Here is a 15,677-nt window from a genome sequence, read left to right as displayed (position 1 = left end):
TATAGAGTTTGAAGTTTGCCCAACTGGGTTTGGTTTTGCTTTGGTCCAGTATTTCCTTGCTATGCTCCCTTCTGTGTGTTTTGGAGTGGTAAGTATGTGATCTGCCTTTTGACTTTTAAAGGGGGATTACACTTAAGAGATTGCCATGTGTCTCAGAAAAGATTCTGGACTTTGAAACAAGTTTGAAACTGTTAGAGACTATTGGAACTTTTGAAGTTGGACTGAATGCATTTTTTTGCATTATGATATAAGTCTTTGGGGGGCAGGGAGTGGAATGGGGTGGTTTGAAGAAATGGGCCCCCCAAAGGGAGTGGCACTATTAGGAGGTGGGACCTTGTTGGAGGAAGAGTGTTATTGTGGGGGTAGGAGTTGAGCTACTCTCAGTGAGACAGTCAGTTGACTTCCTGTTGCCTCCAAGTCAAGACTAGGACGCCAGCCCCAGCACCACGTCTACCTGCATGTGCCATGCTCCCCTTCGCCAGCCCCAGCACCACATCTGCCTGCATGTGCCATGCTCCCCTTCATGATGATAATGGACTGAACTCTGAAACTGTAAGCCACCACCTCAATCAAATGTTTTCCTTTATAAGAGTTGCTGTGGTCATAGCAACTCATAGCAATAAAAACCTAACTAAGAAGCTGGGCGGTGGTGGCGTACGCCTTTAATCCCAGCACTTGGGAGGCAGAGGCAGGCAGATCTCAGGCTCAAAAACCACAGAGAAACCCTGTCTCGAAAAACCAAAAAAAAAAAAAAAAAAACTAACTAAGACACACATATATGCACACACACACTGTATATTTGCTTTCACCAACTGAGAATTTTCGCTGACTGTTCTAGGAAACTCTAAAGTCTTCAGCAATTCGACAAGGAGCCTGCTTACGAGTCACTGAACAGAGTGTCACTCTCTCCAAGTATAGTGACACAGGCCTATAATTCCAGAATTAGGGAGGGAGAGGCAGTTAGATCAGAAGTTCAAGGTCAACCCGGGATATACGAAACCCTGTCTCAAAAGCAAAAAGCACACCCAGCAAGATGGTTCAAAAGGTAAACTTGCTACAACCAACCCTGAATTTGGTCTGTAAGGTTCACATGGTGGGAGAAAAGAACTAACTCCTCCGAGCTGTCCTCTGACGTCCACACTCATGTCATGGCATGTACACACACACACACACACAAACACACACACACAAACGCACACACTCACACACACAAACTCACACACACACACAAACACACACTCACACACACACGCACACACACTCACACACACACACACACACACTCACACACACACACAAGCACACACACATGCACACACATGACGTCCACACTCATGTCATGGCATGTACACACACACACGCACACATACACACACACCATGAAAACTAGGGGAATATGGTAAAATAAAAAGCCCATGTCCACCCTTAGACCCCTACCAACCCCATCCAGCTCCACATTCTGACTGGTTTTTGTGGCTGGCATTTTAGACTGACATGGTCTAGGCTCCCCAAATGGACGTCATCTACCTAGTTCTAGTCCAGTGACTAAATTTTAATCTTGCCCTGGAGTTGCATCAAGATTTGCAGACTGGAGTCTGGTATGCCCTGCACACATCCTTTTAATGCTGCTGTCTTATCTCGGAGCACAGCAACACAAACCGGCCAATCAGACAGCAATCTTAACAGAAATGGCAAGGATGGTACTGTAGCAGTGGGGGTGGGCAAGGGAGCCCAGATATTTCCTCACAGCAAGTGAGAAGTGAGCAGAGTGTCAGAAACCTGTGGGTGGCGAGACTGAAAATTATAGATTTACCGGTTGCTTCCCTCCTGGGGGTCTTAACCCCACCACCGGCCAACTCCAGCACATCAGCCCCAGAGGTCATTTATTCTAGCCATGGAAAAGCAAAATAAGTCAAGTGAATTCATCTACTCTGTGGTTGCTATTGCTACTTAGTTATTTTTTTTAAGATTTATTATTTTATTTGTGCGTGTGTATGCAAATGTCTATGCAGGCCACAAGGGGTCATCAGATCCCCTGGAGCTGCAGTGACAGGCAGTTGTGAACTACCTGACCTGGGCGCTGAGATCCAAACTCTGGTCCTCTGAATGATTAGCAAGCCATGTCATCTCTCCAGCCTCAAACCACTTTAAAACATCTTGGAAATCATGAGTTAGTGTTCTATACATTCTGGGAGCCCGGAGCCACAGGCAGCAATAACAACACACTATTCTTACTTTAGAGTCCTCTTAAATGCTATGGCTAAAATTTCCATTTCAATATCTAGTTCTATTATTTTAAAATGGGAATATATAAGTTCAGACAGAAACTCTGGATAACAGCAGGTTTGAGAGAAATAGATTTCAATGTTATAGATTATGTTTGAGGGGACACACTGCAGCCTAGTGGGTAGGGGGTTAAATCATATATTACTTCCCTTTTCTTTCAGTTACCCCCAAAAGTCTATGTACTAGAATTACTCTTACAAAAACATTAAAGACTGAGGTGACTCACATCAACATCTCAAAGATGTATCCAGACACTATCCTCTGGGTAAACTTCTGAGTGGAACAAATCTGAAGTGAAAGATTTTTAAAATATATCAGAAATGGCAGCATCTCCTCGTTAGGTGAAGGATGCATCTTTAGGTCCTTAGCAACCCCCACTGTTGGAGGAGGCTGCTTATTTGTCCTGGTCACCCAGAACCGAAATAACCACACAGAAACTGTATTAATTAAATCACTGCTTGGCCCATTAGCTCTAGCTTCTTATTGTCTAACTCTTACATCTTAATTTAACCCATTTCTATTATTCTATATAACAACCACGAGGTCGTGGCTGACCAGCAAAGTTTCAGCCCATCTATCTCTGGTGGATTTTGTTCTGTCCTAACTTTCCTCTTCTACCCTGAAATTCTTAAATATTCCATGCTATTTTCATATACTCATTAAAATTTTTATATTTGATGTGAGAATTTCACATGGCTATCAAGTTATTTTCTTACTATTCATCTATTATGTATGCTCCATGGGGATTGGTTGGATCAGCCCTGTACTCATTATTCCTGAGTTCTAACAACCCTGTGACAGTCACGTAATAAAGTATGTCACCCAGTGGTACCCGAGGTGTTGTACTAGGTTTGGGAACACATATTAAAGTCCTAGTATGAAAAATAATAAATTATTACACAGTGTGTTTCTAAAAATAGTATTCCAGATTTAATTTTTCAAATCTCAGAACTCCTGTGTGGAAAGTGACAGTCCCCTTGGCTTCCTGACTTGATGAAAGCCGGCACCAAACCTGTGCCCTTCCGGCTGGTCTTCGTGATGGTGGAGCTCCTTAGCTACACCATGCATCGAGCTTCCTCTAGGTGTGAATCGTGAATAATAACTACCCCTCGGCCTGACTTGCCATCTGCTTGCAAATTTCACGGTAAATTTTCACCAAGCCCCCATTCTTGCAATTCTCTCTTAAAAACAGCCATCCATGGGTTCCTTTTCCACTGTGTCAAGTACTAAGCCGATCTGAAGCATCCAAATGCACCTGCATTTCTAATCCCCCAGAGAAATCAGAAATTGAAACACTGAAATTAGAAATATTGAAATTCTTTGTGTGTGTGCACGTGCACTTATGTTTTGAGATAGGGTATCACTCTACTGTTTAGATTGGCCTGGAACTTGCAATCCTCCTGCCTCAGCCTCTGGAGTGCTGGGATCACTGCCATGCACCATTATTCCTGCATTGTTTGTGAAATACCCAGCGGGACTTCTCATTCCACATTCATTCCATGGGTTTCGTGATGGACTTGAAAACAGGAAGCACAATTCCCTTTCTTTTAAGCTTTTGCCTTAAATTCTGACAGGGCTAATATGACGTGTATCTCAGAGTTTGGATTCCAGTAGACATGATGGAGGGAGAGGCCTTGCAGCTTAGGAACATAGCAGGAGGCAGGGCATGGCTGCACCCGCATGCAATTCCAGCATTCAGGAGGCAGAGGCAGAGGCAGGATGATGAGAGAAAGTTCTCATCTGCCTCACTTACTTGGTAAGTAGAGACGAGCTGGGTACTAGAGACAAGAACATCACAATGTCCTCAGGGGAGGTGAGATGTGGGAACAGGCGCTGAAATTGACTTCAGGGCAAAGACGCCAAAGGAAATAAAGCACCGCTTGGGACTCCAAGCAGAGATGGGCTCCGGAAACGCGGGTGTGGGGTACATCTCTAATGGGCACTATCCGTTACTGTCAGATGTGATGAGGGGCCAGTCCATCAGCAGTTGGAGATGTCCCCCAGCTGTGGGAATGCCATCTTAGACGCAGGCAGACACCCCTAACACATGCTACTAAACAGAGAAGAATAAACCCAAGTTTAAACACATAAGACATCTCAATCAGAACTCTGCTCGCTCAATTCCCACAGTCCTGGATTCCTTCCCTGGCATAAGGAGAACTGAAATTGCTTGGGCGTGTGGGACGTGGAGGCAGAAAGATCAGGAGTTCAAAGCTGGCTAAGTCAAGTCCCTATGTGAGATCCTGTCTTGAAGACCAAACATAAAATTAAAACCTAGATCGGTAATCTGATTCAAACAGTAAATAGGAAAAGAGTGCGCAGGCGCAGAGGCCCACCATCTCTCTCCTGGGGGCTCTGCCCGCAACCCCGTTTGTCCTCAGAGATACTGCCTCTCTTCTCATTATCATTGGTGATTTATAACCTCTGCCACCTACAAAGGACTCTGGGGTGTGTCACAGCCCCCACCGCAGCCGCATTCAATGTCTTCCTTGCCTATACGGAAATCTTTGGTAACTCGAGTGGAGTCACATTTACGGACAGTCACAATGGTCCCCCACCACCTCACATGCCTGAAATTTCCGAGCATAAATCACCCAGAGCCCCTTTAGTACAAGGTCACCAAGCGAGTCACACAGGCCCTGGCCAAAGAGAAGCCCCCTGTGTGGGTTCACCCAGGTATCCCAGTTGTATGAAGGAAATGCCATCACCCAGACCTCAAGTTAACAGGACAGCAGAGTCCGAAAACCAAAGCCAATCCTTATGCCAAGAGACTGCCTGGATAAACAAAAAATCTGAAGCACCCACAGCTGTGGACGGTGTGGGAGCCTCCGCCTGCATTCCGGAAGTGGGTGTGGCTCTCTTCGACCAGGAGTTTGGTACCGAGCCTCTCACCACAGCGCAACTTTTACACCAGGGAGATGGACCTTGATGAGCGTCACCATCAGGGTCTGTTCCCCAAACCTAAAGCATGGTGGGCCCATCATCCTGTTAGCTATGGGCTGGCACTGTGCCAGGGGCTGCTTCCCGTGTATTGATCTCCTCAGGGTGACCCTAAGGGGTAGGACTTACTATACTAGCAATAAAGAAACAGAAACCGGGGCTGGGGAGACGGGGGTAAAGTACCTGATGCACAAACGTGTGAACCTGAGTCGTAGCCCCAGCGCCCACATAAACAGCTCGGTGTGGCTACAGATGTCTGTGACCTCATCACGGCAGGAGTGGAGCTGGGGAGATCGGGGGTGGGGGGCTCCTTGGCCAGCCAATCTAGCCAAGTTGGTAGGTCTTGGGGGTCAGTGAGAGACATTGCCTCAAAAACAGGGGTGGGGTGAGGTGTGATTGAAGTACACATCACAGCCTCACCCTCTGACCTCCACAGGTTGGTCATATATGTGTTTGTGTGTGTGTGTGTGTGTGTGTGTGTGTGTGTGTGCATGCCCTCCTAGACACATATGTGTGCATACATGGACACAGACAGACAGACAAGCCCCCAAGCCCCCCAAATTGAAGCCTAGAGACATTAACCAACTTACCCACAGTTATTCAGCAAATAATGTTAGAGCCAGGACTCCCCACCAGGTGTGCTGTTTACACACCTGCCCGTCATCTGCCTCCTGCCTCTCCCTTCCTGACATCCTGGAAGTATGCCCTGACACCAACCACCGACTGTGGTCAGGCAAGCACAGGGTCCCTGTGTCTGAGAGACAGTGACACACTGCCCACAACCCTCATCCTGCTGAGACGAGATGTGACCCCCACCCGGCGTCTCAGAGGCTCCGTCAGTAGGCTGGGGACATCTGTGTTGGATGCACACACTACTCTACCCAGATTCTCTGTGGAAAGGAAACTCAAGCAGGGCCTCATGCTGTGGGTGAGCTTCAAGGGAACCCTAGGCTATGGAGAAGAAACAAGAGTCCCTTGCTGTGTAGAAGGGTCTCCGCGCCACACCCAGCAAGCCATTAGGAACGGCAAACCTCACAGGAGCTTTGGATTCCCCAGGTTTCAGGATTTCTGTATCATGCCTTGAACATTAAAACATGGTTTTGTCCCCCTTGTCATCCATTTCTTTGGAACTGGTCTTGAAGATGAAATAAAAGTCAGTTCTCAAAACCAGTTTCATTCCTGACCCTTCCATTTGTCTAACCTTCAAGGGCAGATATCTTCCCCCCCACACCCCGGAGTCTGTTGACAGCCATCGAGGGGACTAAAATATCCAGTATGTCTACGCGAGAAGTTATTTTTAAAATCATTTGGCTTAGAAAACTCCAATCACGATAATTTCAAGGGAATTCTCGGGACACGAATTAAATGCTTTAAATTCCTCTTCAAAGATCTGTGAGCTCGAATAATCTTAATTTAAAAATATCTGCACCCATGCATATGCATCAGGTGTCTCTGAGTTCTGCACCGTACACAGCTATGTTGGGGGTTTCCTTGTGTGGTCAGCAACAGGAATGGCAGTGTGAGCTAGAAGGCAGAAGGGTCCCTGATGGTCTCTCCTGAGGCCGTTTTACCTTCTGGGAGTGAGGGTGTCATTTAAAGAGGAGTAACAATCCTCACTGTTTCACCATCAACTGAAACAGCCTGTCAGAGAGTTTAGCACTGGCTTTAGATACTATGGTATTAAAATAGCAAGCCAGACTCTGACTACAGAGATGCCATCCTGGCTGTCTGAATGCTTTCTGAGCTCATGACCTTGGGCGGGGCCAGCCTGGCTAAGTGGAGGAACAGAACAACACAGGGTAGATCTCCCGCAGAGCAGGCACACAGTAGGTATTCAGTAAGCCGAACCCATTTTACCTTAAAGAATTCCCACACTAACTCGTAGTGCTGGGTGCCAATTAAGACAGTCCCTAACACATTCTTCCATAGCCAGACACTTGTGTGGGTCTGGTCTGTGCTTGCCGGTGTTCTGTGGCCCTGCCTGAGAACAAGGCATTGAAGTTTAACAAAACCAGCATGACTCCAAGTTCAGGTTTTCCTACCCTGCTTTTCCCAAGCTGAGCTTCACTTTGTGCTACTTAGACAGACAGGCGTGGGGCTGGGCAATGGGACAAGGACCGAGCCACGCGGGGTGGATCTTCAGAGTTGTCTTAGAGGCTGTGCAAGACGACCCACTGGGCCTCTCCTGCTCCAGCAGATTGAGTCAGGGCCCTGGGAGGAGCAAGCAGCCTCAGGCAGGAGGAGACCGGAATCCCCTGAGTCCAGCCCCGCTGCGGGGAGACCAAGTGTGCCCACAGTCACTCTCCAAGCAGTTAGGGGTGCAGCTGGGGTGGGGGAGCGCATGCAACTGGGTTAGTCTCCACTCCGCCACGCGGCTTGGCATGCCCGCTGGCGCTTAGGCAGAACAGACTCGATGCTTACAATGATCCCAGCCCAGAACGGAGTGTCTCTGACTAGCAGGGAGGGGCTGATGCTCGCCATGAGGAAGCCCAGCACGGTCACCGCGATGCCCAGAGCCAGCTGCAGCAGTGCCAGCAGCAGCGGGAAGCGGCAGCCGCAGCAGGTCCGTGCCTCCTCGTCCACGCGCTCCTGCGCCCCGGGGCTCGCCTTGCGCCCCATGTTCCGGTCGGTGGTGGCTGCGGTGGTTGCGCCTGGGCCGCGGCTGGGCCTGCCTGGTCGACAGCGAAGGGGTTGAGCAAATGTGGAAAACACTCTCAGGCCACCAGAGGCCGAGGGGGACCCGAGGGGGGTCGCCAACTGCCAACGCGTGAGGACCCGGCGCCTAGAGTCTGTGTGGTGGGAAAGCCAGCCCTCTGTGCTTTTTGGTTTCCAGGACTTGCAAGAAAGGGTGATGAATGCTGAAACCGCTTGTGTTTAATTAATAGATCATTGAACACAAAAATGGGCTCGGCTGCACTAACAGCTGTGAAGTCATTGCCAAAAGTTAAATTATGCTATTTTCTAAATTTGTAGTTCAACTAACAAGGGAGGGAGGGAGGAAGGAGGAAGGAAGGAAGGAGCAGAGAAAGAAAAATAAAGAAAATGGAAAAGAAAAAAAGGGAAGAGGACAGAAAAAAGTAAATTTTTTTTTTCTCAATGAGGTACTTTTTATTCCTGAGTGTGATCTCCAGGACCCACAGTGTAAAGGGAAAACCAGGAAAGGCTGAATCCCTGACCTCATTCGTACACATGTGACTTACACGCCATACAAATAATAATAATAAATAATAATAATAATAATAAATTAGTTACAATTTAACAATGGAATAATTGTTCCCAGAGTGGCCGGGCTAACGGTGACACCTCTCCAGTGTTTGTTTTAAAAAGCTCTGTCCTCATTTGTATTGGTATTGCAGCCCTGCCTGGCTGGATTCAAACTTGCTCTATGACCCTGAAATTATTATTATTATTTTGGTTTTTGTTTTTTCGAGACAGGGTTTCTCTGTAGCTTTGGAACCCATCCTGGAACTAGCTCTTGTAGACCAGGCTGGCCTTGAACTCAGAGATCTGCCTACCTCTGCCTCCCCCAGAGTGCTGGGATTACAGGCGTGTGCCACCATCACCTGAGGTGACTGTGAATTCTTAATCCTCCTACCTCCACTTCCTAAATGCTGGGATTACAGGTATGCACCACCACACCCAGGCCCTGAATTTAAAAGCTCTTCTAATAGTGTCTTTGAGACCCCCAGTGAGTCTCCATGTTTTGACTACGTGTCTAGGGGTGTTGAGCACTGTAGACAGAGATGCACAGTTGGGACCAGGCTATGTTTAAGAGCTACTATTAGCACCTGCACTGTGCTAGGGCAGGTGGCTACAGATCTGATCCCCCCAGTAGAAGGCACAGAACAGATAAGTAATCCCAATTATTCCCGTTTCTGCATGCCTTCATACAGCAGCATTTGGGACACACTACAGAGTGAAACTGCTAAGAATTAGTCCCATTGGGCGCGGAGTTTAGACTTCCTTTTGTATGGCCACCTTAACATTCGGAAACTTTATTCAAGAGGAAATTATGTTTCCAAGATGTTAATAAATGGCGCCTATTCCTAGGCGGGTTGAAATGGCCAAGTCTAACTTCCTGCTGCTCCCCTCAGAATTCCGAACTAATTACCGTTTGCTGCGCCCCGTGCGCAGTGCTGCGTCCGTGCGCGGTGTGGAGGTATTTAGTCAAGGAGACGCAGCACTCACCTAACGCTTTTTCTAGACACCAGTGAGGAAAAATGGCTCACAGATTATGTCAGTAAGTCAGAAGCAGAACCCAAGGCACACATTCAGTTCCCAGTCAGGATGCCCTGATCCCTGCCACACTCACCAGGGGCCCAGTGCAGCCCAGGAAGGTGACTATCAATGTTGGGGTCACAGAACCCTGAGGATTTCCAGAAGGAACAGACAAAAGCTGATATTAAAACAGAAGATGATTCCCGATGATGAGGACAGCCCAGCAAGAAAAACAAACAAAAACAAAAAAACCAACTTGCGTTTTCTATGTTAATCTAATAAAAATCACAGTGGGGCAGCAAACATTATATAACTAGTTATTCGTTCATCTAGCTTAGCTCCTATCTGGGCCTCGCGACACTGGCCTGTGTTCCTGGACACTGCAGAGAAGGGAGCAGGTGGGTTGTACGTTCAAGGCTAGGGTTTAAGGGAATACGGGGACCTCTGCAGAGGAAGACCAAGCATTTGTCTGTCACATACGCTACCACACTACCACTGTCCCAGATAGCCTTCCCATTGCTGTGCTAAGACGCCACGGCCAAAAGCAATTTGGGGAGGAAAAGGTTTATTCCAGCTTACAAGCTTCCGGTCACAGTCTGTCACTAGGGCAGTCAGGCAGGGAGCGAAGCAGAAGCCATGGAAGGACGCTGCTTCTGGCTCGCTCCTCCTGGCTTACTCAGCTTGGCTTTTTCTGGAGGACCCAGGACCATGTGCCCAGGGACATCACCACCCCAGTGAGCTGTCCCACCCCGCATCAATCTCTAATCAAGAAGTGCTCCCATGGGTTTACTCAGAGGCCAGTCTATGATGATGCATCTTCCCACTTTGTAGGTGACCCTAGCTTGTGTCAACTTCACAAATAAACTAAACAACACATCATCTCCAGGGTTAAAGAAACGGCTCTGAAGTTAAAAGCCCTTGCTGCTCGTGCAGAGAACCCAGGATCAATCCCCAGCACCCATAGTGGGCATCTCACACCCATTTTTAACTCCAGTTCCAGGATTGGGTGCCCTTTTTTTGGCACCCGCGGGCACTGCACACATAAGATGCACAGTCATACATGCAGATATGTGTGCACACCAATGCACTGTTAATAAAAGTAAATAAATTTGTGGAGCCACCTCTTGCTGATGGAATAGTGGCAGAAGAGAAAATTACCTATGGCTAACAGAAGTACAAAGCTGTAGTAAAATGTCTCTCTTGTCATGGCTTCAATCTGAATGGTCCTCAAAGCCAAAGACAGTGTTATTTATCTCAGGCACTATTGGGAGATAAGAAGATTTTAGGAAGTGGGGCAGCACAGTGGGAGGAGGTTGTGTCCCTGGGACGTGACCTTGGAGTAGACACTGGGACCCCGCCCCTCCCTGCTTTCTGCCACCACAAGTTCTTACTGTGATTGAGAATGCCACCACAGACTGAAAGCAGCAGGGCCAAGTGGCCTTGAACTGCTTCTGACACCTTGACCAAAATCAAAAAAACCCTTAGCTATGGCTGGGCGATGTTGGCGCACGCCTTTAATCCCAGCACTTGGGAGGCAGAGGCAGGTGGATCTCTGTGAGTTTGAGACCAGCCTGGTCTATAGAGCTAGTTCCAGGACAGGCTCCAAAGCCACAGAGAAACCCTGTCTCGAAAAAGCAAAAAAAAACAAAAAAACCCTTAGCTCCTTTGAAGTTGGTTTTCTTTTCTCCCCCCCCCCTTTCAGGGAGATATTTCCACATTGCTTGTGTGCTGGGGACAAGCTGCTAAAGATCTCTTCAGGTGTGTGCACAAGGGATGGTAATTCTCAGACGGACATCTGAAGCAGGAGAATCTCTGCAGGGGAAGGTCTCTCTCTGACTGAGACAGAATGCCTTCGTCTGTAGGGGTGCCAGGAAGGCTGCTGAGACAGCTCTTGCCTTTGGGGATCTTCTAGAATATGTATTAGAAATTGATGCCCTCTGGAATGTCCCTCGGAGGCCATCTTGAACTACTGCCCCTCCCCCCAGCACTTTCAACTTGGGGTTTCAGGCCCTAGTTAATAATCAGCACACTGTTTTTGGTTTTTTTGAGACAGGGTTTCCCTGTGTAACAGTCCTAGCTGTCCTGGAACTAGCTCTTGTAGACCTCTGCCTCCTGGGTGCTGGGATTAAAGGTGTGCACCACCTCTGCCTGGCCATCGGCACGCTGTCATCTGGGGTGTTTCTGTGTCTACAAAGCAGCCTGGCTGCCTTACTAAACTGGAGTTTCAGCCCAAACCAGAGCTCGAATGCTGTGTAGATCACAGATTCTCACTTGGTGTCTCTCATGAAGAAGTTTCTAAAAAAAAAAGAAGAAGGAGGAGGAGGGAGAAGGGAGGGAGGGCATAAGGAAGGAGGGAAGGAAGGAGGGAAGGAAGGAGGGAAGGAAGGAAGGAAGGAAGGAAGGAAAGAAGGAAGGAAGGAAGGAAGGAAAGAGGGAGGGCATAAGGAAGGAAGGAAGGAAGGAAGGAGGGAGGGAGGGAGGGAGGGAGGGAGGTGTTGGATAGCAATTTCCTCAGAGGTTTCACACCTTTCATCCTGCAGGGAAGCTCATCAAGCTCCTGAAGTAAACAAATTAAAGGCTTCTGGAGTCTCTGAAACTGAACAGACTCTTTAACAGCCCCCCCCCATGTACATAAGCAGTAAGAACTGTTGGGAGATACTCACAGATCAGACACCAGGAGGGGTCCAGTTATCTGGAAAAGATGCTCTCCTGACTGTGGAGCCCGGGAAGTAGGGAGGGAGAAAGGGAGGGAAGGAGGGAGGGAAAGGAAGAAAGGAATGAACTAGCTGAACTACCAAACCATGCACCAAAGGATGCCTCTGAAATGAGAGGTTCTGCATCTCGGTCCATGCCAAGTTCAATGTTGACTTGCTAAGACTACAGATATTCAAGAACCTTCAGAATTTCTCTTGGGGAACTGTGATAATTATCGATGTGGCTTTTGTTTATTTTTTAAATGGTGATCACTAACCTAGAGCAGAGATTTAAAACGAGAGGAGAGAGATATTGACTTCATCCCTGACGCCTAAATGCTCTCACCACACATTCTCAGGATCAGAGGACTGACTGCTAAGATGAATGAATGAATGAAAATATGAATGATCCAGTGCTTCAGATCGCCAGTTTCCCATGACCTCACTCCGGGCAAATGTCAGTGCTGACTGCAAATCTGCTCAGCCCGCACCCAAGGCCTCTCCTGCTTACTGCTAAATAACATCCATCATCCCTCCTGTTAAGTCCATCCTCTGAGAACATCAGAAGCCCGGGGGGGGGGGGGGCGGGAGCAGGGAGATGGCTCAGCGCTCAAGAGCACAAACAGCTCTTACAAAGGACCAGAGTTCGGTTGCTAGCAACCAAATGGTGGCTCACAACTGTGAAGTCCAGTTCCAGGGATCTGGCCCACTCCTGGGGCTCTGCAGGCACCCACGCATGTGCAGGGTGTACACACACTCATCGGCATTCAAATTCTAAAAAATTAGTACAAATCTATTTTAAAAACAGAGAAAAATGCTGGAGCTGTCAGCACTCAAAGGCAACTCTTTTTTTTTTTTTTTGGTTTTTCGAGACAGGGTTTCTACAAAGGCAATTCTTAAGGAACGATTTAAAAAATGATTTGAGTGATAGCCACGTTGTGCCAGGGGCATGCCTCTCAGACCAGCTTTGCACCTCTGCATTCTGTTTCCTAGGGTCAGTCTTTGAGTTCGTTTCCAGATCACCCTGCATCCCCTTCTCAGAACTGTCCCAGGGGCAGATGCCAGTGCTCTGGATTTAGTTGATGGATTTCTATCAGGTGATCAATTTTCTGGCCAAAGGTGATTACCCCACTGAACAAGTTGGGTTCAACTGCCCAACAAAGTACAAAAGCAACTCAACTTTGGTCTATAATTAGTGTCTCCGCTTTCACAACCGGGTGCTCTTAGATTACATTGCCCATCTGATCGCTTTTATAAACTGACTTTCATTTCCTGAAGAAACGGCGTTTACTAACGTGTTCTCACGGGGCACTCCATGTTTTTAGCCATTAGTGAGAAAACATGACTACACTATTACCTGGTCTTAAAAACAAGAGGGGATGGAAGGGCCACAACTGTCAACCAATCCCCTCCAGCGATGAGAAACCTCCACCCTGGCCCCAGGTGATGCTCTTCCAGGGTGTTTGCCGTTACCCTGACTCCAAGTAAAAGACAACACAGAGTCCTGATGGACAAAGACCACAACAAAGGAGGGGTTCCCTCGGTGGCGGTAGAGCTGCTACCAGAGCAGCCTCTTAGACCAGAGAAAGAGTGAAGACTGCCTGACTTCCCAGACCACGGTTTCTTCCCTTAGGACTGGATGAGAATAAGTGTTGAGCGTTGAACACTCAGCACAAGTGTGAACCTCACCAAAGAGTCTGTGCCAAGGCTGACTCATTTGATCTCCTGGCAACACTGGCTACGGAGCATTCTAGGGGGTACAGTAAGCTCAGTGCTGGGGGAACTGGCAGGCAGCGGGACATTTTTGTTTGGTTTTGTTTTTATGAGAGGGGCGCTCACGATCTAGACCAAACTGGTTACAATCACCCTACCTCGGCCTCCGGGATGCTGGGTTACAGGTGTCTGCCACTGTACCAGTGTGAACAGGGACTGCTGCTCATTCATTTCCTGGCCACCCAGACCCAAATAATCACACAAAAACTGTATCAATTACATCATTATGACCAAAGACTCAGGCATATTCCTAGCTAGCTCTTACATTTTAAGTTAACCCATTTTTTATTATTTTATGTTTTACCATGAGGCTCATGGTTTGTTACCTCTTGCTTCTTGGGTGGCTACATGGTGTCTTCCTAACTCCGCCTTCTTTCTTCCTGCATTCAGTTTAGTTTTCCCGCTGACGTATACTCTACCCTGCCATAGGCCAAAGTGACTTCTTTATTAACCAATGGTAATAAAACATATTCGCAGCAGTCAGAGGGGAATCCCACATCATGCCTTTCCATTTATTGGAGTTTTTTGCCAAGGCAGGGTCCCACCCTACAGCCCAGGCTAGCTTAGAACTTACTATGTAGCGTAGGCTGAGGTGGAATTCATCGAAACCTTCCTGGTACAAGCTCTGGAGTGCTGGGATTTCAGACAGGCATGTGTCAGCTCACCTGGCTCTCTTGGAAATGCTATTGCTTTCCCTCCGGAGGAGCAAACACTTAAGTAGCTAGCGAGTTTTTGTCTTCATTTGTCTTCAGTTGCTGTGTCCATCAAACACCTGCTGCACATCGCACACAGAGCGGTGCTTGGGTTCCTCAGCGGAAGATGAGCCCCTACCCGTGTGGGAGATGATGACGGAGTCAGAAGGAGCTAAAGTGTGCGTGTCTAGTTTCCTCCTCTTTCTTCCCCAAAGGCCTCACGGACCTTTCAAGTTTCAGTGCGTCTTAAAATAGCGCCGCTGGTATCCTAGGAAATGGACCTGGACGTAACTGTTTAAGCTGACGTCAGTCACGTCTGCTTTCTCTTGGAGAGGAGGTGCACTTCCTACTTACTTGCCTGCTGAGCTCACGCCTTGGGGCATGTGCTCCGTGTGTCATTTTGTAGGTCGGGACTTCTGGAGGTAGTGTGGGAGGTGACACGCAGGCCTCATCCTGGTTGCCACTCCTGACGAGGCTCTCTGAGCAGCATAAAGTCGAGAGGTGTCAGGACGCTCCGCTCGATGTTTCAAGAAAAGAAGTCTAGCCGTCATGGGCCCGATCGTGTGAACAATGTTCAGCACCTCCTGCTTGGATTCTGCGTCTCCCGGGCCCATTGCGTGGCCTTCCCCCTTCACACCGCCTTTCTTCTTAGCAGTTTCTGGATTTGTACACACCTCCAGGGAGACACTGGAGAAGGAAAAGAAACACAAGTTCGTCAACTTCGCCCAAATCCACTCTTCATCTTCCCAGGATTCTCTGGTTCCAAAGCAGGCCGTAGGAGCATCGGGTGGTCTTGGGGGAGATGAGACAGCCTCTACCTGGGACCCACAGGACCCATCTCACTGAAAGGTGGCTGCAGAGGGGGTATTTTCCTAAAGGTACATATGAACACATGCCTGCTAAGACAGTTCAGTGGTTAGGGGTTTTAATGCCTAAGCTGCGGGAATCATCGGGGAAACATACAACATTGTACATGTCTGTGTAAGCACGACCGGGCATAGCTGGGTGACTCCTTCACTAAGCATGGCTTTTCACAATTGTTTCAATGACTTCTGACCACTGTACTAGCACAGTT

General features: G+C 48.1%; 1 protein-coding gene across 2 annotated transcripts in view; it reads right to left on the bottom strand.

The window, feature by feature from the left end:
• Nucleotides 1–15,288, bottom strand: part of Sspn (sarcospan) — a 55,090-nt gene extending 39,802 nt beyond the window's left edge. Inside the window, exon 1 of one of the 2 annotated variants that reach the window (XM_026787932.1) lies at nucleotides 14,576–15,288. Coding sequence is in view for 1 of the 2 variants with exons in the window: in XM_005364598.3 (XP_005364655.1) it covers nucleotides 7,648–7,845 (198 nt within the window). In the remaining variant the exon portion in view is untranslated. Of the gene's footprint in view, nucleotides 1–7,647; nucleotides 7,916–14,575 lie in introns of those variants that run through there. The other variant, XM_005364598.3, reaches the window with a different exon arrangement.
• Between the last annotated feature and the right edge of the window lie 389 nt (nucleotides 15,289–15,677).

This window comes from Microtus ochrogaster (assembly GCF_000317375.1).
Source record: "Microtus ochrogaster isolate Prairie Vole_2 chromosome 14 unlocalized genomic scaffold, MicOch1.0 chr14_random_2, whole genome shotgun sequence".
In the NCBI taxonomy this organism is placed as follows: domain Eukaryota; kingdom Metazoa; phylum Chordata; class Mammalia; order Rodentia; family Cricetidae; genus Microtus; species Microtus ochrogaster.
Note: the sequence above shows the minus strand (reverse complement) of the source record. Positions and strands in the feature narration are given on the sequence as shown.